The sequence below is a fragment of the Salvelinus alpinus genome, chromosome 15 (assembly GCF_045679555.1).
Source record: "Salvelinus alpinus chromosome 15, SLU_Salpinus.1, whole genome shotgun sequence".
Lineage (NCBI taxonomy): Eukaryota > Metazoa > Chordata > Actinopteri > Salmoniformes > Salmonidae > Salvelinus > Salvelinus alpinus.
In genome coordinates, this window is record NC_092100.1 from 35,178,106 (window position 1) to 35,203,579 (window position 25,474).

The following is a 25,474-nucleotide window of genomic DNA, read 5'->3' on the forward strand; positions in this document are numbered from 1 at the left end:
GGTCTTTAAAGTTAGGAAACAAGACTCTCAACCTACAGCGGTCAAATGATTTGGCATAAATATAAATAGGCACCAACAGCTTGATAAAAAGTGTATAACAAGCATGTGAAGATGAATTACAATATTAGTGGGAATATGTCCATGATAAAGACAATGGGATATAATTAGATAAATTAGAAAAAATATTATTTGAGATGCAGCCACAATTTGATTGTGGGTCGCTATTTCTAAAATCAATATGGACAGCGCCCGGTGCTGAAAGTTGAGTAGACAAATTAGCAAGAGAGTTTTGTTGGATCACTAAGAAATAAGAGGTATAGGCTTAGCTGTTTGACAGAATATTATGCAATTATGTTATCCATATATATGTCGATATAGCTATTTCCTCCAATACTGTCACCATGCACTCCTTAAAGAGGCCTACCTCCTTTCTGCCTCGGACTCGGGCCTCGTGTCTGCGGTGGTAAAATTACGATGCTTAGATTCATAATGACATCTCAGATGTAATTATTTGCGCACAGCGACAGTAGATTTGCAAACAAGACACACTGGTTTGGCATTGGAAAAATAAGGTAAGATTAATATATTTTAATAGAGTAAGTAGGCCTATTCATGAATACATAGGTGGTTTTAACAATGTAATCAGATCAAAATTAATATGTTATTGTCAATGAATTGATTAGCCCACTAACCACGTGTTAAATGTGTAGTGTAGTGCTTTGAATTGGGCAGCTAGTAGGCTATTTGTTAATAGGTTAATTATGTTCTGGCGCACCGACTAGCTACAAACTCAGGAACAAATTGGCTGGAGGCCAAACCTAGTTGCCATCCCCGTTATATATTTAAGTAAAGGGCACGAGGTGGTGTGGTATATGGCCAATACACCACAGCTAAGGGCTGTTCTTATGCATGACACTACGCGGAGTACTTTTGTACAGCCGTTAGCCAAGGTATATTGGCCATATACCACAAACCTTTGAGGTGCCTTAATGCTATTATAAACTTATTATTAAAAAATCTAATCAAATCAAACTTTATTTGTCACATGCGCCAAATACAATAAGTGTTGACCTTACCTTGAAATGCTTACTTACAAGCCCTTAACCAACAGAAAATATTGACCAAATAAACAAAAGTAAAAAATTATAAAAAGTAATAATAACAAGGCTATATACAGGGGGTACCGGTACCGAGTCAGTGTGCGGGGGTACAGGTTAGTTGAGGTAATTTGTACATGTAGGTAGGGGTGAAATGACTATGCATAGATAATAAACAGCGAGTAGCAGCAGTTTGCAAAACAAATTGGGGCAGGTCAATGTTATTAGTCTGGTGGCCATTTGATTAATTGCTCAGCAGTCTTATGGCTTGAGGGTAGAATCTGTTAAGGAGCCTTTTGGTCCTAGACTTGGCGCTCCGGTACCGTTTGCTGTGTGGTAGCAGAGAAAACAGTCTATTACTGGGTGACTGGAGTCTCTGAGAATTTGATGGACTTTCCTCTGACACAGCCAATTATATAGGTCCAGGATGGCAGGAAGCTTGGCCCCAGTGATGTACTGGGCCGTACGCACTACCCTCTGTAGCGCCTTATGGTCAGATGCCGAGCAGTTTCCATACCAGGCAGTGATGTAACCGAGCAGGATGCTCTCGATGGTGCAGCTGTAGAACTTTTGATCTGGGGACCCATGCCAAATCTTTTCAGTCTCCTGAGGGGGAAAAGGTTTTGTCGTGCCCTCCTCATGACTGTCTTGGTGTGTTTAAACCATAATAATTTGTTGGTGATATGGACACCAAGGAACTTGAAACTCTCGACCCGCTCAACTACAGCCCTGTTGATGTTAATAGGGCCTTTTCCTGTAGTCCACGATCAGCTCCTTTGTCTTGCTCACATTGCGGGAGAGGTTGTTGTCCTGGCACCACACGGATAGTTCTCGGACCTCCTCCCTATAGCCTGTCTCATCGTTGTCGGTGATCAGGCCTACAACTGTTGTGTCATCAGCAAACTTAATGATGGTGTTGGAGTCGTGTTTGGCCACGCAGTCGTGGGTGAACAGGGAGTACAGGAGGGGAGTAAGTACACAACCCTGAGGGGCCACCGTGTTGAAGATCAGCGTGGCAGACGTGTTGCTGCCTTTCCTAACCACCTGAGGGCGGCCCGCCAGGAAGTCCAGGGTCCAGTTGCAGAGGGAGGTGTTTAGTCCCAGGGTCCTGAGCTTAATGATGAGCTTCATGGACACTATGGTGTTGAATGCTGAGCTGTAGTCAATGAAAAGCATTCTCACATAGGTGTTCCTTTTGTCCAGGTGGGAAAGGGCGGTGTGGTGTGCGATTGAGATTGTGCCATCTGTGGATCTGTTGGAGCGGTATGCAAATGAGAGTGGGTCAAGGGTATCCGGGAGGATGCTGTTGATGTGAGCCATGACCTGCCTTTCAAAGCACTTGGCTATTGACGCGAGTGCTACGGGGCGGTAATCCATTAGGCAGGTTACCTTTGCTTCCTTGGGCACAGGGACTACAGTATGGTGGTCTGCTTGAAACATGTAGGTATTACAGACTCGGCCAGGGAGAGGTTGAAAATTTCAGTGAAGAAACTTGCCAGTTGTTCCACGTGAGCTTTGTGTACACATCCTGGTAATCCGTCTGGCCCCGTGGCTTTGTGAATGTTGACCTGTTTAAAGTTCTTGCTCACAGCCTCGCCACATCCGACGAGTGTCAACGCCAGTGTCGTAGGATTCAATCTTAATCCTGTGTTGACGCTTTGCTTGTTTGATGGTTCGTCTGAGGGCATAGCAGGATTTCTAATCAGTGTCTGAATTAGTGTCTCGCTCCTTGAAAACGGCAGCTCTAGCCTTTAGCTCGATGCAGATGTTGCCTGTAATCCATGGCTTCTGGTTGGGATATGTACGTACGGTTACTGTGGGGACGACGACGTCAATGCACTTATTGATGAAGCCGATGACTGAGATGGTATAGTCCTCAATGCCATTGGATGAATCTCGGAACATATTCCAGTCTGTGCTATCAAAACAGTCCTGTAGCGTAGCATCCGCGTCATCTGACCATTTCCGTATTGAGCGAATCACTGGTACTTCCTGCTTTAGTTTTTGCTTGTAAGCAGGAATCAGGAGGATAGAATTATGGTCAGATTTGCCAAATGCAGGGCGGGGGAGAGCTTTGTATGCATATCTATGTGTGGAGCAAAGGTGGTCAAGAGTTTTTTCCCCTCTGGTTGCACATGTGACATGCTGGTAAAAATGCTGGTATAACTGATTTAAGTTTCCCTGCATTAAAGTCCCCGGCCACTAGGAGTGCCGGTTCTGGATGAGCATTTTCTTGTTTGCTTAATGGCCTTATAGAGTTGGTTGAGTGCGGTCTTAGTGCCAGCATTTGTCTGTGGTGGTAAATGGACGGCTACGAATAATATATATGAGAACTCTCTTAGTAGGTAGTGTGGTCTACAGCTTATCATAAGGTACCTCAGGTGAGCAGTACCTCGAGACATTGGCAAATAGCTTCTTCTCTGTTCTGCCAGTGCATGGAAAATCCCGCTAGCTCTATTTTATCCGTGTCATCGTTCAGCCACGACTCAGTGAAACGTAAGATATTAAAATTTTTAGGGCACTAAGGCACTGCATCTCAGTGCTAGAGGCATCACTACAGACCCTGGTTCAATTCCAGGCTGTGTCACATCCGGCCGTGATTGGGAGTCCCACCTGGCTGTGCACAGTTGGCCCAGTGTTGTCCGGGTTAGGCTTTGGAGTCTCTGTGTTGACATGATCAGGAGATGCTTTATCTGCTGTTACTGAGCAGACACACACAACCAGTCATGTGGATGTCAGCTGATCTATAACAACAAGGCCTTGAGATATAGGGCACCATACCATACAATACTGGCTCATATGTTCTATTGCTTAGATGTGCTTCTGATATTTTCTATCGCAGCACTTAACTCTCCCTATGCCCTCCAGCCCAGAGACAAACAAAGAAAGAGAGAGAAAAAGAGAATGTAGGATCAAATAATTAATTTATATAGGCCTCACATAAAATAAAGCTGTGTCTTAACTGAGAGTGTGAGACAGAGAGGGAGGAAGGTGGAGGATGAAAAGAGAGGTGAAGAGAAGTGACTGGAGAACAGAAAGGCAGAGATGGAAAGAGAGAAAAGAGAGGCAAAAACAGATAGTTTGGGTGAGGGGTGACATGGAGAGTGCATTGAAATAAAATAGAGTGGGGAGGGTGGAGCATATTGCATCTGAGAGAGGGGGAAAGTTGAATGGAGAGTGTGGGAAAGGAGGAAACATGAAGAGTGGGGATAGGGAAAGGTTAACAGCTGACATCTTGTGACCCCACTTCCCATGTAATTGTCTGTCTGGCCACCTGTTGTCCACCTGTCCGTCTGTCTTTCCAAATGGGCCCATATGCAGAACGCAAATGAGTAGTAGGGCTAGGAGTTGTTTCTGACCAGGAGGATACAGATAAGAGTTGTTGTGTGGATCCACATATTCTTTATCGTGCATGTGTGTGTCTGTATGTCAGCAGTTGTCCCTGTTACTTTTTTTATAATCTCACTATACTCTGGTGAATGGTTTTCATGGATGCTAGTCCTACACAAACACACCCACTCACCTGAGCTGTGTGTGGTGTGTGTTAAAATGGTGATTCCTGGACTGGCTCTCTACATGTCTGACACGCCACTGTTTATACGACAAGCAGGCTGGGATCTATGCAATTAGCTGCTTACTTTTCACACAGTGGATAGCATATACAGTAGGATTACAGTAACTCACACCTCTGTATCTTTGTTTGTTCAGGTGTGTGTGTGTGTGTGTGTGTGTGTGTGTGTGTGTGTGTGTGTGTGTGTGTGTGTGTGTGTGTGTGTGTGTGTGTGTGTGTGTGTGTGTGTGTGTGTGTGTGTGTGTGTGTGTGTGTGTGTGTGTGTGTGCGTGCGTGCTTGGGGGGGTGGGGTAATGCTGGGGTGTGTGTATGTGTGTGTGTATATGTGTGTGTGTATATGTGTGTGTGTGTGCTTGGGGGGGTGGGGTAATGCTGGGGTGTGTGTATGTGTGTGTGTGTGTGTGTGTGTGTGTGTGTGTGTGTGTGTGTGTGTGTGTGTGTGTGTGTGTGTGTGTGTGTGTGTGTGTGTGTGTGTGTGTGTGTGTGTGTGTGTGTGTGTGTATGTGTGTGTGTGCTTGGGGGGGTGGGGTAATGCTGGGGTGTGTGTAGGAGAGGAGTGCTTTCAATGAAAAGAGATGTGTGTTTGTGACAGAGCAGATGAAGGGCACTTGAGGGAATATGTTTCTACCTAGAAGCTGGCGGTCTCTCTCTCTCCCTTTTCTCTTTATCTCTCCCCCTCCCTCTTATTCTGTCACTCTCGTCTTTCTACTTCCTTTGCACATTTTCCCTTACATTGCCTTTTTCTTAAACTGCATGCATATCCATCTCTCTCTTCTTTTACTTTGTCCACTTCTCTCCTCTTTTCCTCCCCATGTCCTTTCCCTTCTCCTCTCTCGCTCCTCCCTCTCAGGGGTTCTGACATACAAACACACTTCAGATAGGAGGCATTCTCCCTGCTGAAACATTCATGATGTACACATTTATTTATTCCCAGAGAGAGAGACAGAGAGACAGAGAGACAGAGAGAAAGATAAAGATATAGATACTGCCCTGCCAATAGTTGAAGTTTCAATAGTTTCTGAAAATTCCACTTCCTGAGGTACATTTTCAAATATGTAAAAAGAAATACAGCCTGTGACAATCAGAACCGAGTCACTAATAAAAGTTTCAATGTATTACAAAGCAATACACCCTCAGCTAACAACCAACTGCACAATAAGGTGTTGATTCAGCATATAGCACTCTGAAACCTATCATCAGCTAAAGTTTTCATTATCACACATAGTAATACATCTACTACCATACATCTACTACCAATCCCACATTTAGAATATAATCTAGCAACTGGCTGTAGAGTGGTTGTAGAGGGCTTTCAGGTGGGTCATAGAGAGGTTTCATGTTGGTTATAGATCATTGGTTGGTGTAACACAGAGCTGAAAACATACACAGTGTAATGTGTGACTGTGGTGTGACCTGGACTACGTCAACAGGACATTCCCATTAGTCTAGCGAGCTATGCCTCTACCCACACATAGTGATATTAAACACATGGCCATAATGAACATTACTAATGTTTCTCCAGTGAACACTCACAAATGGCTGTCACTATTTCAGGAAAAACACTACTTGACGAAAACATTTCAGGGAAAATACTCTTGTTCTACCAAGCTCAGGAGTCCAACCCTCTGGAGAGCTGTCCAACCATCTTATGTATTCTGATAGATGAGACCAATGGTAATACATGGTAGCTAGGTAGCTAGTAGTTCATATGTGTTAAGAAATGTGCTTCTAAGATGAGACACAGATCTTGAACCAACAGATATTCCACCTAGCTTTCTAGCCATAAGTGAGGAGGGAGTATGCCACTACTGCCTACGTCAAACCACATTGGTCAGTGGGGAGACAGAGAGAGAGGGAGAGAGAGAGAAGAGAAATATAAATGGAAGAGTGTAGGGACTAAGGCGTCCAGAATTACAGGGTGTTACAGACACTCATCTCAACAGTTCCTCAGAGACTTTACGCTGTGGTTACTTCATTATTGCCACTTATCTCACACACACACTCACCCTGTCCCTTCCCCTCTCTCCCTGTCCTTCACTCTTTCCCTGTCTCTTCCCCTCTCTCCCTGTCCCTTGCCCTCCCTGTCCCTCCCTCTCTCTCCCTCCTCCTGACTTTCACTTATTCACAAGATTCACAATACCTCTCCATCATTTTATATTTTTCCTCCCTTCTCTCTTTCCCTCTCTCCCTCCCACACACAAATGTATGGGTGGTCAGCTGGTGTGGGCGATGGGTGTTGGTGGGTTCATTGGGTGAGGAGAGAGTGTGAGAAGGAATGGTGTGTGCATACGTGGGTGGGTACGTGTGTGTGTGTGTGTGTGTGTGTGTGTGTGTGTGTGTGTGTGTGTGTGTGTGTGTGTGTGTGTGTGTGTGTGTGTGTGTGTGTGTGTGTGTGTGTGTGTGTGTGTGTGTGTGTGTGTGTGTGTGTGTGTGTGTGTGTGGTGTTAGAGATGGAGTGTGAGAGAGGTTTAGGTGTGAGAACATTTTGGCAGCAGGTAAAGGTTACAGTTTCATCTTGAAAGGCGGTCAAAATAACACCCCTCAGGTTGCAAATATTGTATTGTACAATACTGGGCTGTTTTTTGACACTGACCTAATGGTTGTTGTGGTTTGAAGTGGTTCACCAGAGCCTACAGGAAGACTAAAACTAAAATTGTTTCCCAGATCATTCGTTAGGTCACTGCAAATGTTCTCATAAAACAAAAACTGTCCAGTCGTGGTGATGATTATAGAACGTTTGTATAAAACATTCACCTGATATTGCAAGAAAGTTCCTAGAATACATTTAATCTGTTCTTTTAAAAATCCCAGAATATCTCATTAGGTTGTGGGAACGTTGTGTGAGATTCCCAAAAGAGTTTCCAAACACAACTGTCCAGTTGTGCTAATTACTGCAATCTTTCTATTAGGTTGCAAAAAACTGTTGCCTGATGTTGCAAGAAAATTCCCAGAACACGTTTTATTTTCTTAAAAATGTCCTAACACATTTATTTACATTGTGGGAACATTGTGGGGATATGACAAGATACATATTAGAGAGAAATATTATTGTGTGGACATTTTTGTGTGGAATTAGGTGAATATTTTTTGCACCCTAAAAAAAACAATGTAGACTCATCCGTACAATTGGATTGTGGGAACATATCTTTTGTGATGTCCCCACAATGTTCTCACCAGACTGTTCCCACATCCTAATGAAATATTCTGGGAACCTTAAATAATAGATTAAGGAATCTATGCAATCTGTAATGATTCAGCTTTACAGATTCCGCAATATAAATTTAAAGGTAACATCCGATTGAGCCGACATATGCAGCCTTTACCGTGAATGCAGTCTCTGCTAAAGCGGGAACATTGCCTTTAAATTTCATTCGTAACGCTGAACTTCCCTAAATGTTTTATTTTGTAGGAAAGTTCTTGCAACATCCGGCGATTGTTTTATACAAACATTCTATAATCATCACCACAAATGGACAGTTCTTGTGTAATGAGAAAATTTGCAGCGACCTAACGAATGTTCTGGGAACGTTCACTGAACCAATGATGGTTTGCTGGGAAAACATTACTGGTACATATACATTGTGTTATTAGATTAGCTGGAAACCTAATGAGAACTTTTGTGGAATGTTCAATGGTGGTTGTTACAGATGTACAGATGCACATTTTAATACAACAATTTGCAGTCATTTCGCCAGTGTCTACTCTGAGACAGGCTGGTCATTCTGCATGGAGAATTGTCTGTTTTCCGCTGTGAGTTTGTTCTGTGGTCCAGTTCTGCTTGGCTGGCCAGTCAAGGTCAGTTCCCCCAGCCAGACCATTTGGTCATTGCCTCCATTTGGTCATTGCATCTGATTCATAGAATACATTTTTTTGGACACAAACTAGCGTGGGGATGAGGGTGTGAGGGAAAATGTGTGATTGGGCAAGAGAGAACACACTAACATTTTTTTAATTAAATCTCAGCCAAAGCACCCTCTCTTTCTGGTACCTCCCTAGGCTTTTGGAGTTGAGATCCTGTCCCTGCTGCTCTTAGGAAAAAGGGTTCCAAAAGGGTTATTCAGCTGTCCCCATAGGAGAACCCTTTTTGGTTCCAATTAGATACCTTTTTTGTTGCAGGTAGAACCCTGTGGAAAATTTTTTTTTTTTACAGGAACCAAAAAGGGTTCTTCAAAGGGTTCTGCTATGGGGAGAGTGTAGGATGTGTCTTCACGTGGGGATGGCATGTTTCCCCTCTGACATTATGACTATACTGAGGAGACAGGTCAACATGTGTTCTATAAGATGCTGTTCTATTAGATGCTGTATGCTAAGACTTCACTAATTCCCTTTTTCAAACTATCTATATTTCTCTCTAGTCTAATATTACCTGAGTATATCAGATACCATAGGAAGTAACTCGCTCTCTCTGTTCTCCTCTCCAGAGATGTTGGAGTCCAATAACTTGGTGACGTTTGAGGGCCAGGTGAATAGCTCTGCCTACCACACGTTCCTATTGGACGAGGAGAAGGGTCGTCTGGTGGTGGGAGCCAAGGACCACATCTTCTCCTTCAACCTAGTCAACATCAGCAGAGATATGGCACAGGTAACAGTTACAATGCACTTATAACGCATTATAATCAATACACTTGCATATATACACCATAGTCTGCTTGTAGTCTGTCTGACTATACAGATGTAGGATCTTCATTCGAGCCAGTTTGCTACAGAAGGAAAATAATCCTGCAGCAAAAGGACATGTGAATTATTATGTGGATTATAGTTAATGAACAATTTTGTAGGGGTTGATACATTTTTCGTAAGGGAAAATCATGTCTGAAATTTCAAAGTGGAAATTACAAACTTCAGAAACCTTTTTAAACCTCAAATACACTACAAGTTTAACATTTCCTGCATTTCAGGAAAATTATCCTGCAACAGGGTGATCAAATTAAGATCTTACATCTGTAGCTACCTCACCCCTGTCAGTCTTAGCCAGTTTCAGCCAGGGACTCTGTTTCTACCATAGAGATAGATAGAGGACTCATCTTTGTATCTGTGCCATTATAACGTCCATGACAGCATAGGCAGTGCTATTGAGGCAATCTCCATTTTTAAGAATTACATTTTCTTCTTTACAATTGGCTGATCCCTCCTGATGACCCGGTTGAAGATGACTCTAACAGGGTCACTAGGAGGGATAGGCCAATAAAGTTGGAAGTCCCACCAAGGTGACTACATTAAAATGGTGGAAGCTCTCAATGGCGCTGCTCATGCTAATATAGCCTTTTGGCACATAGAGGCCTCTATCATTCTCCATGGTTTCTACAGAGAAGTGGCTGATGATTAATTCAGATCTGAGCTGTCGTGTAGGATCTCACACTGGCACGTTAGCCACGCCATGCACACCTGGATGAATAATGCGTAATCGAAAACAAAGTGGAGAACAAATCGCATTGTGACTCCACTACCCCCACCACACACATATACACATGTGAACATGTGAACATACACAGGCTCGCAAGCAGACACATACACATCAATGAAATCTCATAAAATATGAGCTTCCTCCTACAAAACTACATTTTGCAGTAACATTGCTGGCAGAACCACCTCAGCTAAATTAAGGCCTGTTAGCTGACCAGCTGCTTGGGTGAGGGTTTAGGGTTAGGGACTGGTTGAAGTTAGGATTGCTTGTGGCTGATTAAGGTTATTGTATCTATGTGTATTGTGTAGTGAAGTATCCTTATCTCTCTGTGTCTGTGTAGATCCCGTGGCCTGCCTCCACCTCCAGAAGAGACGAGTGTAAATGGGCAGGAAAGGACCTAATGGTGAGTAGTTACCTCATCTCACACTATCTCTCCCTCCCGAAGTACTACTTTTTACACTACAGTGGGATTATGTCATCTGTGTGTTGACACATGGACAGGAAGCTCGGAATCTGATCATAATCCCCTTGCCAAGATAGAGACATTACATGAACTTAATCTACTAGAGTCCAATCAACTGAAGTCACCCCATTGTTTCCTATGAGAATGCTCAGTGGCACATTTGAAGATCAGGAAGTGTCATATCAACATGTCACCATCTTGCTACATGTTTTTGGAAATATTGCATGAAGAGTGTGAGCTACTCTAGGAAGTGAAGTTGCAGGCTAGCTCAGTGTATCTTAAGTTGAAAGCCGACCGGGGTACTGCAGACTACCAATAGCAACTAAATGATCTTTTGTCTGTGTGTGATTTTAAAGTAATCAGTTCAAGGACATACATCTGGTGAAATAGAAACAATTGTTGGTACCATGATTGTATTGAATTTTTATTTATTTATATATAGCTACCAATATTGACCACAAAGATTGTCATTTTCCGATTCGCTATAATGGGGTATCCTGTTTTCTGGAAACAATGCCTGCAGTACTGCAGTCAGCCTTCAACTTGAAATTCTCAATGCGAGGGGACAGTCGTTCTCCCCTGGTCTAACAATAGAACAGTTGACCTAACCACTGGGATACGGGGCTAACAGTGGACAGCCAATGGGCTTACAGTCACTGCTTTCAACACAGGAGCAGTGTCCTACTGTAACATCAGCTATGGCTGTGTAGAGACATGGGTATTTGTTATATAGAGCATGGTCTCTGTCTACACAGTTATATGGCATTAGAAATTCCCACTGCTATATCAAGATTATTTAGGTGTGTGTTTTCCTCAGTCTAAGAAGAGTGATGTCGATACCAGCAGCACCTCTATGCTACATATGTCCTCCTTGCATGACTAGCTCAGTCGTGTATATGTGTCCTGTATATCTGTCTGAATGCAAGCAGTACATTGTGTAAAGACTCAGAGAGACAGTTCCATCTATCTCCTTCTGACTTCCCTCTCAGACACAGCCTGGGGCCATGTGTTGCCTGCAATATAAAATCATAGCTCCGCTGCGTCTGCCTCACTGAGTTCACAGGCACAAGGTCAAGCTATGCTGAGTTTCTATGGGGTTGATTTGAAGGGCCATCAGGTCTTTTGTGTGTGTGTTTTCTGTAAACATTCTGGAAGGGATGAGCGGGGAGCCCTGAAGGATGGTCTTTGTGTGTGAAGGGCAGAGGAGACATGGAGGAGAGGAAGAAAAAGAGGGCAGAGGGGAGAAGGAGAGAGGGAGAGAGGTAGCAGGACTACAGATGCCCTTTGATGAACTTGAACAAAGGCACTTGTGAACATGCCGCAGGGAAGACCGTGAAAGAGAGATGAGAGAGAGAAAATAATAGAAGCAGACATTTCTAATTTACTCTACATCTATGAAGAAAGGAGGGTGATACACAGAGCCAGGGAAAAAATAATGAAATCTGCACATCTGCACAACCAGCTAAACCACCCTGAAATGTCAGACAGCTCTTTGGAGGACAACAAAGGCATACCCAATCAACAGAGCTGCTTCCTGTTGATAAAGTCAGATCAATTTAGTCATGCATTATTTGTGGTTCTGTTTTCTCTTTTTTCCCATCAGTGTGATGACATTAATTTTCATATGAGGTCAGGCCTGTTGCCTGCTCAGGCATGTGCTGACAGATCACGGGAAACAGGCTTTACAGCATGGAGACAGACACCCTACACTCACTACACTAAACAGTAAACTTAGATGAGGTTACAGTATGTAATGCTCATAACATTTTATTGTTGTGGGAAGGTTGCTGGTGCGTTGCAAGCTAGTTGCAGGGATGTTTCTGCATTAAAAAGTCTCACTGTTGATGTCCATCATAAAATCCCAGCTGTTTCAATACTCATCACATGTCCCTGAGCCTTTCTGATCAGGAGTCAGGATAGGAGAGAGGTCATTCAGTGTATATGGGGAGGGGGAGATGGAGAGAGAAATATAGGAGAGAGATATAGAGATCATTAAATAAAGAGAGAAAAACGGAGAATGACAGATTACTGGCCTCAATCTGAACAGCGAGTTGTTGAGTTATTACACAGCACAACAGTCTGGATTATCTCTGAAACAGCAGAAACAGCACTCACTCAGCTGGCCTGGGCATGATGTCATTGGTACAGTATAACCAATCAGGGCTGTTCCTTTCCCCAACATTGTTATTCACATGTAGTTGAAGTAGTTCCCTGCATATTCTTGGAATATTATTAATAGATTATTCAGACAGGACAAGCCTTTCATTCTGATTTCAGATGCCCTTTATTCTCTCAACCTAAATATTTGTTTTCCAGCATAGCTCTACTGTATGTGATGTTGTGTTAAGTCCAGAGAGGGTTAACACTTTTCTCTCTCCAGTGGATCAGCTCTGGATAGGAGTGCTTACTTCTGATGGACAAACTGGGTTTTGACCCAAATGGGCAGGACTGGGTTTTGATCCAAATCAACAGGACATGATTTTGCCCCAACAGCTTCAGAAAGCTTTATTCTCTGTGTATGATAGTTGTTTTCATAGTCTGTTTATCTCCTGCGTACCCATGATATGCAGTGGTGCAGCGGTCTAAGGCACTGCATCTCAGTGCAAGAGGCATCACTAAAGTCCCTTGTTTGAACCCAGGCTGAATCACATCCGGCCGTGATTGGGAGTTCAATAGGGCGGCGCACAATTGGCCCGGCGTCTGGCCGGTGTAGGCCGTCATTGTCAATAAGAATTTGTTCTTAACTGATTTGCCTAGTTAAATGAAGGTTAAAAAATATATACAAAATATCTCTCTTTTTCTATCTCCAGAGTGAATGCTCTAATTTCATCAAGGTGTTACAGCCATTTAACCAGACCCATCTGTATGTATGTGGAACCGGAGCCTTCCACCCTGTCTGTGCCTACCTGGAGGTGGGGAAGAAACTAGAGGTATACCAACCTGCATTGTAACTATTCACACATGTTTTCATCTTTCTGCCCACCCATCAGCCTGCTTACTCTAGTAATCGAGCTCTAGTGTTCTACTATTTACTGACCAATATGACAACACAAGCCATGGAAGAGGGAATGTCATGGTTTTTGCTGTCTGATTCAAGCCTTATATGAGCTGCAGCCAGATTACAGTATTAACAAAAACTCTACACTATAATGTGTGATTATGGTTTTGGCTTTCGATTTAAAACCATAAACCGTGGCGGTATTCTCTGAATCGTAATGATTCACTGATGGCCTGAAGAAAAATGGTTTTATTCGTTCAGTAAATGAGGTGGAAAATTCCATCGTCCAAAACATCCTCAATTCATTACTTTACAAATGAAACGCTGTGTATTTGCGTGTGTTCTTTGTCTCCTCTTCGTAATGTCAGTGAGTCAGGCTTATAAATGTGTTTCCTATTCATTAGACTGCAGAGAATTAGAGAGGGAGAATGTCTCTGAGAATAGTCGTCCCCGCTCTTAACTGCCCGGCTGGGCCCACTTGTTAAAGTGACTCTATGACAGGGGTGACCAACCCTGTTCCTGGAGAGCTAACTTCCTGTATGTTTTCAGTCCAACCTCAGTTGTAACTAACCTGGTTCAGCTTATCAACCAGCTAATTATTAGAACCAGGTGTGCTAGATTGGGGTTGGAGTGAAAACCTACAGGATGGTAGCTCTCCAGGAACAGAGTTGGAGAGCCCAGCTCTATGAGAATGTAAAATATCAAAATCTGCAAAAATAGAGATTTTCCAAGACGCCAACATCATGCATTGATGTCAATCGGACTTTGCGGTAAAATCAGAGTTCTAAATGCTCTATATTTGGAACTATTTCTTATGTAAACAGGACAGTGTGTTCAGGCTGGAGCCCCAGATAGAGAACGGTCGAGGGAAGAGCCCTTATGACCCCAAGCTGCTCACAGCATCCATGCTCATTGGTGAGTGACCCAAAACAAACTCACACACTCAACTTTCTTTATCAAGGCACCAATTTACCCCAGAACTTTTCACACACATAAAGAGGAGGTTAAACTTCTTCTCTCATCGCCACTCATTCATTATGCATATTTACAGTTAAGAGGAAGTGGATAAATGACAGGGCTGGATATATGCAGTATAGCAGGGCTGCCCAACCCTCTTCCTGGAGATCTACCGTCCTGTGGGTTTTCAGTCCAACCCTAATTTAACACACCTGATTCTACTAATTAGCTGCTCAACAAGACCTTAACTAGCTGAATCAGATACGCTAAACTAGGGTTGGACTGAAAACCTACAGGACAGTAGATCTCCAGGAAGAGGGTTGGGCAGCCCTGCAGTATAGTGTTCATCATTCGTAGTGCTCTACAGTGGACACACTCTAATTTCCAAGCCTGTAAGAGTGGTAGATGTGTATGTGCAAACCTGTGTGTGTCAGCTTCATTTCTTCACCATGTTCATCACCAGAACCAGTTATACTATATGACATCACATCACCCCAACCAAAAGATGGTCATTTTCCAGCCCATGAACCCTTTGTTGCTCTCTCCTCTTTCTTCTCTCACCCGTCTCCCTCCTTTTCTCTCACCCCTGTCTCCCTCCTCCTCTCTCTCTCCTCGTTCTCCTCACCCCTGTCTCCCTCCTTCTCTCTCTCCTCTTTCTTCTCTCACCCGTCTCCCTCCTTTTCTCTCTCTCCTTTCTCCTCTCACCCCTGTCTCCCTCCTCCTCTCTCTCTCCTCGTTCTCCTCACCCCTGTCTCCCTCCTTCTCTCTTTCTCTCTCCTCTTTCCTCTCTCCTTCTCTCACTCGCTCCTCTTTCTCGTGTCTCCCCTCCTCTCTCTCACTCTCTCCCCTCCCTCCTTTCATGCAGCCAGCTACCTGGCCCTGAGTCTCTTCCTTGTTCTGGTTCGTTATCTGGTAGATTAAGGTGTTCCTTGTGACAACACATTCTACCTGTATTGTTAAGCCTGCAGGCACCATAATGTACCTGCCAGACTAATACAGACACTTGACACCTGTACATGAAAGGTTATGAGACACACACACACACACATCTGATATTGTCCTCCTCCTCTGTCCTTCAGATGGCGAACTGTATTCTGGGACGTCAGCTGACTTCATGGGGAGAGACTTTGCCATTTTCCGTACGCTGGGACAGCATCACCCAATCAGAACAGAGCAACACGACTCTCGCTGGCTGAACGGTGAGATGGAGATAAAGAACATTCTCAGTTCTGATGTTCTCAGTTCATTGAACTATGCTTGCCTGATGAGTTACCTTGCTTGATTCTTGAAGACTTGTGTTAGCTCCCCAAGCGGATGCCTAGGCTTTAGCTCAGCTAGCTAACATTCTGTTGGCATGCAGACGAGCCGGATTAAAACCATCTTAATTTGAGGCAGAAAGTGTCTCAATGACAGAATCTAAAAAGACAAACAGACAGAAGTTGAGACAGAAAGTTGTTCTCAGAGTACGATAACAGAGAAGACAGTGGAGAGCGAGTGTTAAATCCTCTGTGTTATTGACATGACTGCAGAGAGGGAGTGGTAGCAGACACAGTATGTTAAAGTTTTTACTGGGGAAGAAGTCATGGATTCCCTATTTCATTATTTGTTAAATTATATATATTTTTGTGTAGACCCCAGGTTTGTGAGTGTCCACATGATCCCAGAGAGTGACAACCAAGAGGATGACAAGATCTACCTGTTCTTCAGAGAGAATGCTATGGATGGGGAACACGCAGGGAAGGCTACTCAAGCACGCATCGGACAGCTCTGCAAGGTACACACACAAACACACTCAGACCTCAGACTTAAACAGCTTCCTCTATCTCTAACAGAGTAAATGAGTGACAGCGTGTTTTCCATAACGGATGCTTTCATAACCAGGTATTTCTCTCCTCTCAGGTTATATTTAGCTGTGAAGTGTGTTGTGTTTGGTGTGGCTCTCTTCTTACTGAGGGAAACCTGAGAGGGAGAGGTGGTTAATACATGACACTGGAGCCAGAGAGACTACAGAGAGACTACGTAACAATGGTGGTACTGTTCGGATAATGGCTAGTATTGGCACAGACTAGTGTCTCCTCAGCCACCGAGTAGCGTGCACAACCTCCCAGCCTGATTTCTCAGTATGTGAGAAATCTGCTCTTCTCTACTCAACACAATCCATTCATTATACAGCGTGTCAGCCTTAATAGAGCGTAATAAATCACTGTGGATCTGGGTGTGGATGTGTTTCTTTTCTCACACTGGGAGCCTGTATTGTGTCGACGTGTGCAGAAAAACAAACACGCAAACGCAGACTCAAGACACTTTTGTCTTGATAAAGTAATATAAGAATCTGTAAGACTGCATTAAGCCGTTGTTGTCTGTTCGGGTGTCAATCATAGTTCTAAAATGCAGCATTGTAGTGTTGTTTTATAGGCGGGATGTAATAAATGTTTGAGAGGTTCATTCTGGACTCTGGTGTGTTTCCCTCTATCAGAATGACTTTGGAGGCCACAGGAGTCTAGTGAATAAGTGGACCACGTTCCTGAAGGCCAGACTGGTCTGTTCTGTACCTGGACTCAACGGCATAGACACTCACTTTGACGAACTACGTGAGTGTTTAACTACCACTGTACATGTGTTGTGTTCTATGTCATGTGTGTGTGCCTGTGTGGATATGAAGAGGGGCTGTAGTGTGTGTGGATATGTCATGTGTGTGTGCCTGTGTGGGTATGAAGAGGGGCTGTAGTGTGTGTGGATATGTTATGTGTGTGTGCCTGTGTGGGTATGAAGAGGGGCTGTAGTGTGTGTGGATATGTCATGTGTGTGTGCCTGTGTGGGTATGAAGAGGGGCTGTAGTGTGTGTGGATATGTCATGTGTGTGTGCCTGTGTGGGCATGAAGAGGGGCTGTAGTGTGTGTGGATATGTTATGGGGAAACAAAATCATCTGCAGTATATTTCTAATGCTACTGTCTTGTGATTTGTTCTCGATGCTAACACTTCAAGGTTGCTTTTGTTCTCAGAGGATGTGTTTCTGATGAGCTCTAAGGATCCCAAGAACCCCATTATCTATGCAGTGTTCACTACATCCAGGTACGTACACCTGTCAGTCACTTGTTTAAACTCCCATTGGAGGTGTATGGATCCTGTTGAAGATTTTTGCTGGAGCTGTGTGTATCTAACCTCTCTCCCTCTCTCTCTCTCTCTCTCTCTCTCTGTCTACCTCAGTAACATCTTCAAGGGTTCAGCAGTGTGTCTGTACAGCATGGCAGACATCAGAAGGGTGTTTCTAGGTCCCTATGCCCACAGGGACGGCCCTAACTACCAGTGGGTTCCCTTCCAGGGACGGGTACCATACCCACGGCCCGGAACGGTAAGGGCATGACGGGGCCTTTGGGTGGGGGAGGGGCACACTTTACTTGAAGGAGCTATACATAAAGCATTTACAGCACTTTCAGAAGTGTTACCATATACAGTATTGTAAACTAGTGAATGAAATGGGACATGAAAGTAAGGATTCACATTGTAATGGGTGTATTTGAATCCACAGTGCCCCAGCAAGACGTTCGGTGGATTTGATTCGACAAAGGACTTGCCCGATGATGTCATAACATTTGCCAGAGGTCACCCGGCGATGTTTAACCCCGTCTACCCCATCAACAACCGACCAATCATAGTCAAGACGGACACAGACTACCAGTTCACACAGATAGTGGTGGACAGAGTGGAGGCTGAGGACGGACAGTACGACGTCATGTTCATAGGCACAGGTACACACACACACATACACACACACACACACACACACACACACACACACACACACACACACACACACACACACACACACACACACACACACACACACACACACACACACACACACACACACACACACACACACACACACACACATACATACACACAATCACACGCACTCACACACAAACAGACACTGAGTAATGTAATGTGTGTATGTTGTGTGTGTTGTAGATATAGGGACAGTGCTGAAGGTGGTGTCCATCCCCAGAGGGTCCTGGCATGACCTGGAGGAGATTCTACTGGAGGAGATGACTGTGTTCAGGGTAGCTTACATCCACTGATATAGTATACAGCTAAAAGGACATGTACACTACATTAGTACATACGTATTACTCATACAGCTAAGGTACGATGATAACACAAACGTATCACAATTGGCTTATGTGTTTGTACAATTGTTCATGTATTTTCTCCCAGGAACAAGCTGCTATTACAGTGATGAAACTCTCTACAAAGCAGGTAACTAACTCTGATCATATCCCTCATGACATGAGCAGGACAGACAAGAAATGGATGTCACAATAAACATTTATACGGGAAAACAAACGAGGCATTCCTACGTTACAGAACCATGGCCTTAGTGAAGCTACAAATCAAATGTTATTGCTCCATAAATGACAGGTGTACAGATCCAGCCTCTAAATAGGGATACATCATCTTTCTGACATACAGTCAGCTACATTCATATGTAATGAAGGAGTAGTGTTTCTCACTAGTAGTCAGCTTTCATCAACGCCAACTAGGGTTCAACACGCCAACTCACACACTGAGCTGCAGAGGAGAGGAACACTACCATAGAAGAAGAATTTAACTGAATGAAAGCTATGCTATTCATAGAATTGCATTGTATTCCTAATACAGACTTGATGTGTCCTGTCAATGTCATGGGTGACACACCTAGCCTGAGGGCTTTATAGAGAGAAAAGAGACACTCATTATAAGAGTTTAACACGATGCTGACTAAGACAGAAGTCCATTGTTAGGATGTCAATCAACTGGTTTCTAATACGTGGGAAGGAAGAAAACTGTATTAGTATGCTATAGAAGGTGCCGAACACCAATATTAATATGATGTGGCCTTTCTGTTACTGTAAAAACACTACAGGGCTCTGAGAAAATGTATAAACCATTATGCGTAATATATAAATAATGCATCAATTTGATCAGGTATTTTGAATATTTTCTCTCTGTTTCCACAGCAACAGTTGTACCTCGGCTCAGAGCTGGGTGTATCCCAGATGCCTTTGCATCGCTGTGAGGTGTACGGGAAGGCCTGTGCTGAGTGCTGTCTGGCTAGAGACCCTTACTGTGCCTGGGACGGGACCGAGTGCTCACGATACTTTCCTATGGCCAAGAGGTATGCTCACACGCACACACACTCATTGCATAGTTAACTTTCAAGCAGTGTTATTCTCATTCAAAGACTGCACATAGTGGGTACACTATGAAGAAGAGAACATCAGATCGGAGGGATTGTTCATGTCCACAGATTAAGGATATACAGTATGTCAGCTAGCTGTGTTTCTGTTATCGTGGGTCTGATGATGAATAGAGCAGACCTTGTGTTGGAGCCAGAAAGCCCTGAAGGTAGCCAGGTCACATTTCTCACTGAGTCACAGAAGAATAACCTGAACTGTGTTTACTGGCAATGAGAACCAGTGTCAGTCGTACCTGCAGGCAGAATGTCTGGGTGAACGCAGGGTGAAATAAAGTGTTAACAGTTCTAGCTGTGTATAGGAGGAGGGGGTATATGTATGTATGTATGTGTGTGTGTGTGTGTGTGTGTGTGTGTGTGTGTGTGTGTGTGTGTGTGTGTGTGTGTGTGTGTGTGTGTGTGTGTGTGTGTGTGTGTGCGTGTGTGTGAGTGAGTTCTGCACTGTAGCCTTCCACCCACTCAAAGTCTCCACTGGGTTATTGATTTGAGATTTGGCCTGAAGGTCTCATATTTCTACATCTTTTAGACTCTGAATACTCTCATACTCTCTGAGAAAACAGCCCTGTAGGGAAGAGATTATATGTGAGAGAAGACACGAGTTCTTTCTCAATTAATAAATCTCTGTTTTGTTTTTCACTCTGGATATTCCGTTGTTTGTTCCGTCATTATTTACAATACGTGTGTGTGTGTGTGTGTGTTTGGAATCCAACCCCTCTGTATCCGTGACTGAGTGTGACTGTGTGATTCAGTCTGTGTAGCAGTTAGAGTGAGTGATTGATTAATTAGGTCTGAATTCCTCAGTCTCAACTACCCTGTAATTATATCTAAGCCTGTGGTCTACAGTGGTATGAAGCTCACTGGTGTTAGTTTATCAGCCTGGCTCACAACCACCAGCACAGCACATCCAGAACCACACACATGCACGTGCACATTCACAAACTCACTGTTGACATGTGTTTTTGCAGGAGGACAAGGAGACAGGACATCAGGAACGGAGACCCTTTAACCCAGTGTTCAGATCTGCAGCATCAAGGTATGTATTTACAAACAAACCTCCTCATGCAGTATTCCTCTATTCACATTATAATGGTTCTGAGTTCATGTAGTGTTCACACTACTATTTGTGTGTGTCTGTAGATAACCTGAATGGGCAGCCCACGGTGCTGGATAAGACGGTGTATGGAGTGGAGAACAGCAGTACGTTCCTAGAGTGTAGCGCCAAGTCCCAGAGAGCAGTCACCTACTGGCAGTACCAACAAGCCAATGACGACCGAAGACAAGACGTATGAAACCTGCTTTCACGAAATCTTAGACATACTGTAGAACTCCAGATAGCATTTCAATCATGATGTCCATAAATTAATGAAATACTGATTCCAGCACATCATACAGATTTCTGTATTACTATAGATACTAGATCCTGTACTGTAAAAAATACTCCAAATAATGGATATCAAATGTAGTACTGTTTATCTTAGTATGTAAAGTAAAATCAAGTCAAGTGAAGTAATCATTGTATTATTCCTTTCTGTGCAGATCAAATCAGAGGATCGTTTTGTACGTACGGAGCAGGGCTTGCTGATCCGCACATTGGACAAGAAGGATTCTGGGATGTATGTGTGCCAGGCAGTAGAACACGGCTTCATGCAGACGCTCCTAAAGGTCACCCTGGAGGTCATCGACACTGAACGCCTCGACGATCTCATTCATCGTGATGACGAAGACACCGCACACACCGCTACCACACACACCACCGCCCGGGACACGTCCACAGCCCGGGAATCGCCCAATCAGAAGCTTTGGTACCGTGACTTCCTGTCGTTAGTGAACCACCCGACCCTGAATAGCGTGGATGAGTTCTGTGAGCAGGTGTGGAAGAGGGAGAGGAAGCAGAGGAGGCAGAAAGCACACCTATCCCAACAGGTCCAGCTACACCAGCAGCAGCAGCAGGGCCTCGTGCACGCTCACACCCACGTGCACGCCCACGGCCTGGCGGCCAAATGGAAACACCTGCAGGAGAGGCAGAAGGGCCGCAACCGCCGGACCCACGAACTGGAGAGAGCCCCCCGCAGCGTCTGACCTCGCACCCACTGAATCCCATGACCCTCCAACCCCCAACCCACGTACCCTTTCCTCGTCCCCGAACACCCTCCGAACCTCCTCCCCTGCCTCCTCTGCCCCATACAGAGATAAAGACTCGTTCCACACTGACTTTGTACAGAGAATCTCAACTGGAAACAAAGGCAATATCCCGCCCTGGTCGATGTGTAGGCTGCGTGGGCACCCATGTTTACAGTGACACGGCACAGAGACACAGGATGATACAGTACTATTATATTCTATTATCTCAGCTGGCCTCTGTGGCCCCAGCACCATGGAGGGACAGTGTCAGCCAACATGAGGACTGGACTTCATGTAATTACATGCTCTCTCTACTATTGAATAACCTATTGAAAACATGGCTCTGTCTCCGCAGTAGTATGGCTTTGTATAGCTCATCGTTGTTGTCCACCCAGATTTAGTGGGTATCTTCTATTAACAACCACTATCTTGGAACAAGGGATGATAGTGTTTGATGACATACATGACTGAGCAGGGATGTACCTTATGTGTGTATCACAAGGACAATTATAATATACAGGTCATGTAAAGCACAACGGTTTGATGTTGAGAAGATTCTATGAGATATGAAGAGTTCTGAGGAGAGAGGAGGATGCCCGAGCACTGCAAGAAAATAAATCCATGGCTACTGAAAATTCAGTAGTCATGGATTTATAACTAAAGATGTTATTCTAACTTAAATCAGACATGTAAATATGCTTTGAAACATTATTGTACAAAAGGGAATGGTTTGCGGGTTTCTTGTTACATGATGCTGTTTCACCATAAACAATTGAATTAAGCAGTACGTTAAAAAAGTATCCAACAAGATTCTGAAAGTGATTGTGTTCAGTGTATAGATAATCTCTCCCTTCCAAGACACAAATGTTTTGATGTTTTGATGTTAATCTTTTTGATTTGTTCAGAGTCCTGTATAAAATATGTTACATCGTTGAAGTTGACTTTATTTGAAATATTTTCTTCAATTTATGTTTCAGTCAAACCCCTGCATCCCAGTTTACCTATTCAATCTGTGTCGCGGAGCGTTAAAGTTGGCGTGATAGAAATGTAAAAGTAATTCCTGATTGAGATGACATATGCAGCGTTTACCGTGAATGCAGTCTCCGCCAACGCGGGAACATTGCCTTTGAATTTCAATCATGTTGTAACACTGAACGTCCTCGATTCGGATAGAATAGAACCCTAAAACTTTGTCGTCTCTGCATCGACTCTGTCACATGTTGTTTAAATGAATAAATTACTAAATTTGCAAACAAAACTTGTTTCCAACACACACATATTTATAGATATGTATATGTACATTGTGAAAAAAATATTTGATATAAGTTGATCTATTTCAGAAAACATTTTGTAACATCTATTTTTTATTGTTTTATATCATTATAACCCTGTTGTTACTTTATGATAACACCTACATGTACAGTGCATTCGGAAAGTATTCAGACCCCTTGACTTTTTCCACATTTTGTTAAGCCTTATTCTAAAATTGTTTCAATTGTTTTTTTTCCTCATCAATCTACACACAATACCCCATAATGACAAAGCAAAAACTGAAATATAACAAGTATTGGTATTACGCAGCTCTTTCAGAGTGACCATCGGGTTCATGGTCACCTCCCTGATCAAGGCTCTTCTCCCCCAATTGCTCAGTTTGACCGGGCGGCCAGCTCTAGGAAGAGTCTTGCTGGTTCCAAACTTCTTCCATTTAAGATTGATGGAGACCACTGTGTTTTTAGGGACCTTCAATGCTACAGACATTTTTTGGTACCCATTCCGAGATCTGTGCCTCGACACAATCATGTCTTGAAGCTCTACGGAGAATTCCTTTGACTTCATGCCTTGTTTTAGCTTTGTCATTATGGGGTACTGTGTGTAGATTGATGAGGGAAAAAATTAATACATTTTAGAATAAGGCTGTTACGTAACAAAATTTGGAAAAAGTCAAGGGATCTGAATACTTTCCGAATGCAATGCAACATGTACATGCTGGCAAACAGGACCAACTAACAGAGCAAATACTTTCCACTCATTAAAAAAACACCACTGGTGTTTTATGGAACATGCAGGCTTCTATTACAATAGTTAGCATACCACTAATGTAACGTATATGTCCATGTCCGTTTGTCCATGTCAGACTGCAAATGTACTACATAGCGTACCATACTCTTCCAGCAAAATACAGATATTGTGTTATTTTCCAGGAGCATAGTGTATCTGTCCTATGTATTTTCAGCAGAATCACTACAGTATGTACTTTACATGTGTTTTCTATGTACTTCAGGATGTGTGTTTCATTTTGGAATATCTCAACAGAGACAGACACAGAGAACCTGGAATGTAGTTGTGAACATAACATACACATTGAAGAGTAAATCCTATGGTCCAACAGTATGACACTGTGCTAATTGCATGTGAATGCCATTCTAGTGTACCTTTGTTTATATAACTGTGTAATGTTTCATGTTGTTTCTGATGGTATGCTCTTAGCTTAGAGGCAGTACATGTTAACCTGTTACTGAGGTGTAAATACTCTATTTTCAGTAGGAAATATAAGGCACACAATCGATTACTGGAAGTACTGACATACTTTGAAGAACACTAAAGTACTGCATAACTGAAGTACTCAGACTTTAATTTTATCATACCAGAGTTCCTATTTTAGAACCGGTATTCTTCAGTATAAAAGGTGCTGGTTCTCTGTACCGGTCATCTCCAGCCAACTTCAACCACTAGCAGGACTGCTGAGTGTAAATGAGGGAGTAAACCGATGCTGCTGTATTGACTGTGTTTGGCATGATGATGATGATGATGATGTACTCTACTGTTCTAATAAAAATCTCTTCCTAAAGCCTGGTTTTACTGACCCTGTCTTGTTATTTGTTATATCTGAGACTGTTACTCTACCACACTACCACAATGCTACTAAGTCATGGGCACTGCAATTGGTACATAAATTGTTGCACTTTAAATTAATGATGCAGTATATACCCATTGATTCTAGAATAATATAACTTCTAAATGCCTAATGAGCTTAGTTCAACTGTTGTACCACATCATAACCCAAAATAAGCTTGTTTTACTCAATCGTTTGTAAATAATGTAATTGTAAACAAATACTGTATAATCTCAAAACTTGGACTGGGATTCAATCTGATTGGCTTTGTCCGCAATACACGTTTTAAAGTCAAGGTTCCTGTGTTTGCGGTGACAACATTCACCGTAAATGTTGTAAATGTCAGCTCAATAGGAAATTACCTTTAAATAGCGCATTTTCCAATTCCACGATCTAATTGAATATCGGCCTTTGTTAAAACTATAACATTAATCTCACGCTTGTTCAGTCCTTGCATCCATAGCTGTCTATGAATTTGAATGTCCTCCCCCAGCCCTCAGATTTCTATTTAAACTGTAGCGGGATTACCGCTTCGTTGTTGTTTGAACTGCAGATGTCCCTTTTAAAACTAAAATCCACGGTGGGCTTGGTCATGTTAATCTATTTAAAATATCAACACATTGAGATGAGACATTTGGTTGTTGAGGGTGTCGTTACAGATTTTCTCTTTTGTTAGCATGAGCCAATAGTTGTAATACAATTGCAGTATTTTAATGATGATATTCCATACACT

General features: G+C 43.2%; 1 protein-coding gene across 1 annotated transcript in view; it reads left to right on the plus strand.

The window, feature by feature from the left end:
- The window catches only part of LOC139539966 (semaphorin-3ab-like), a 29,628-nt gene extending 4,927 nt beyond the window's left edge, over positions 1–24,701 (plus strand). The window contains exons 3-18 of the mRNA XM_071343419.1: positions 9,090–9,250; positions 10,413–10,475; positions 13,346–13,465; positions 14,358–14,448; positions 15,570–15,689; positions 16,122–16,264; positions 16,967–17,081; positions 17,494–17,563; positions 17,699–17,843; positions 18,021–18,240; positions 18,464–18,555; positions 18,710–18,751; positions 19,492–19,649; positions 20,693–20,760; positions 20,865–21,010; positions 21,264–24,701. Of these exons, the coding sequence (XP_071199520.1) occupies positions 9,090–9,250; positions 10,413–10,475; positions 13,346–13,465; positions 14,358–14,448; positions 15,570–15,689; positions 16,122–16,264; positions 16,967–17,081; positions 17,494–17,563; positions 17,699–17,843; positions 18,021–18,240; positions 18,464–18,555; positions 18,710–18,751; positions 19,492–19,649; positions 20,693–20,760; positions 20,865–21,010; positions 21,264–21,806 (2,297 nt within the window). The 3' untranslated portion in view covers positions 21,807–24,701. The remainder of the gene's footprint in view (positions 1–9,089; positions 9,251–10,412; positions 10,476–13,345; positions 13,466–14,357; positions 14,449–15,569; positions 15,690–16,121; positions 16,265–16,966; positions 17,082–17,493; positions 17,564–17,698; positions 17,844–18,020; positions 18,241–18,463; positions 18,556–18,709; positions 18,752–19,491; positions 19,650–20,692; positions 20,761–20,864; positions 21,011–21,263) is intronic.
- Positions 24,702–25,474: the final 773 nt, after the last annotated feature.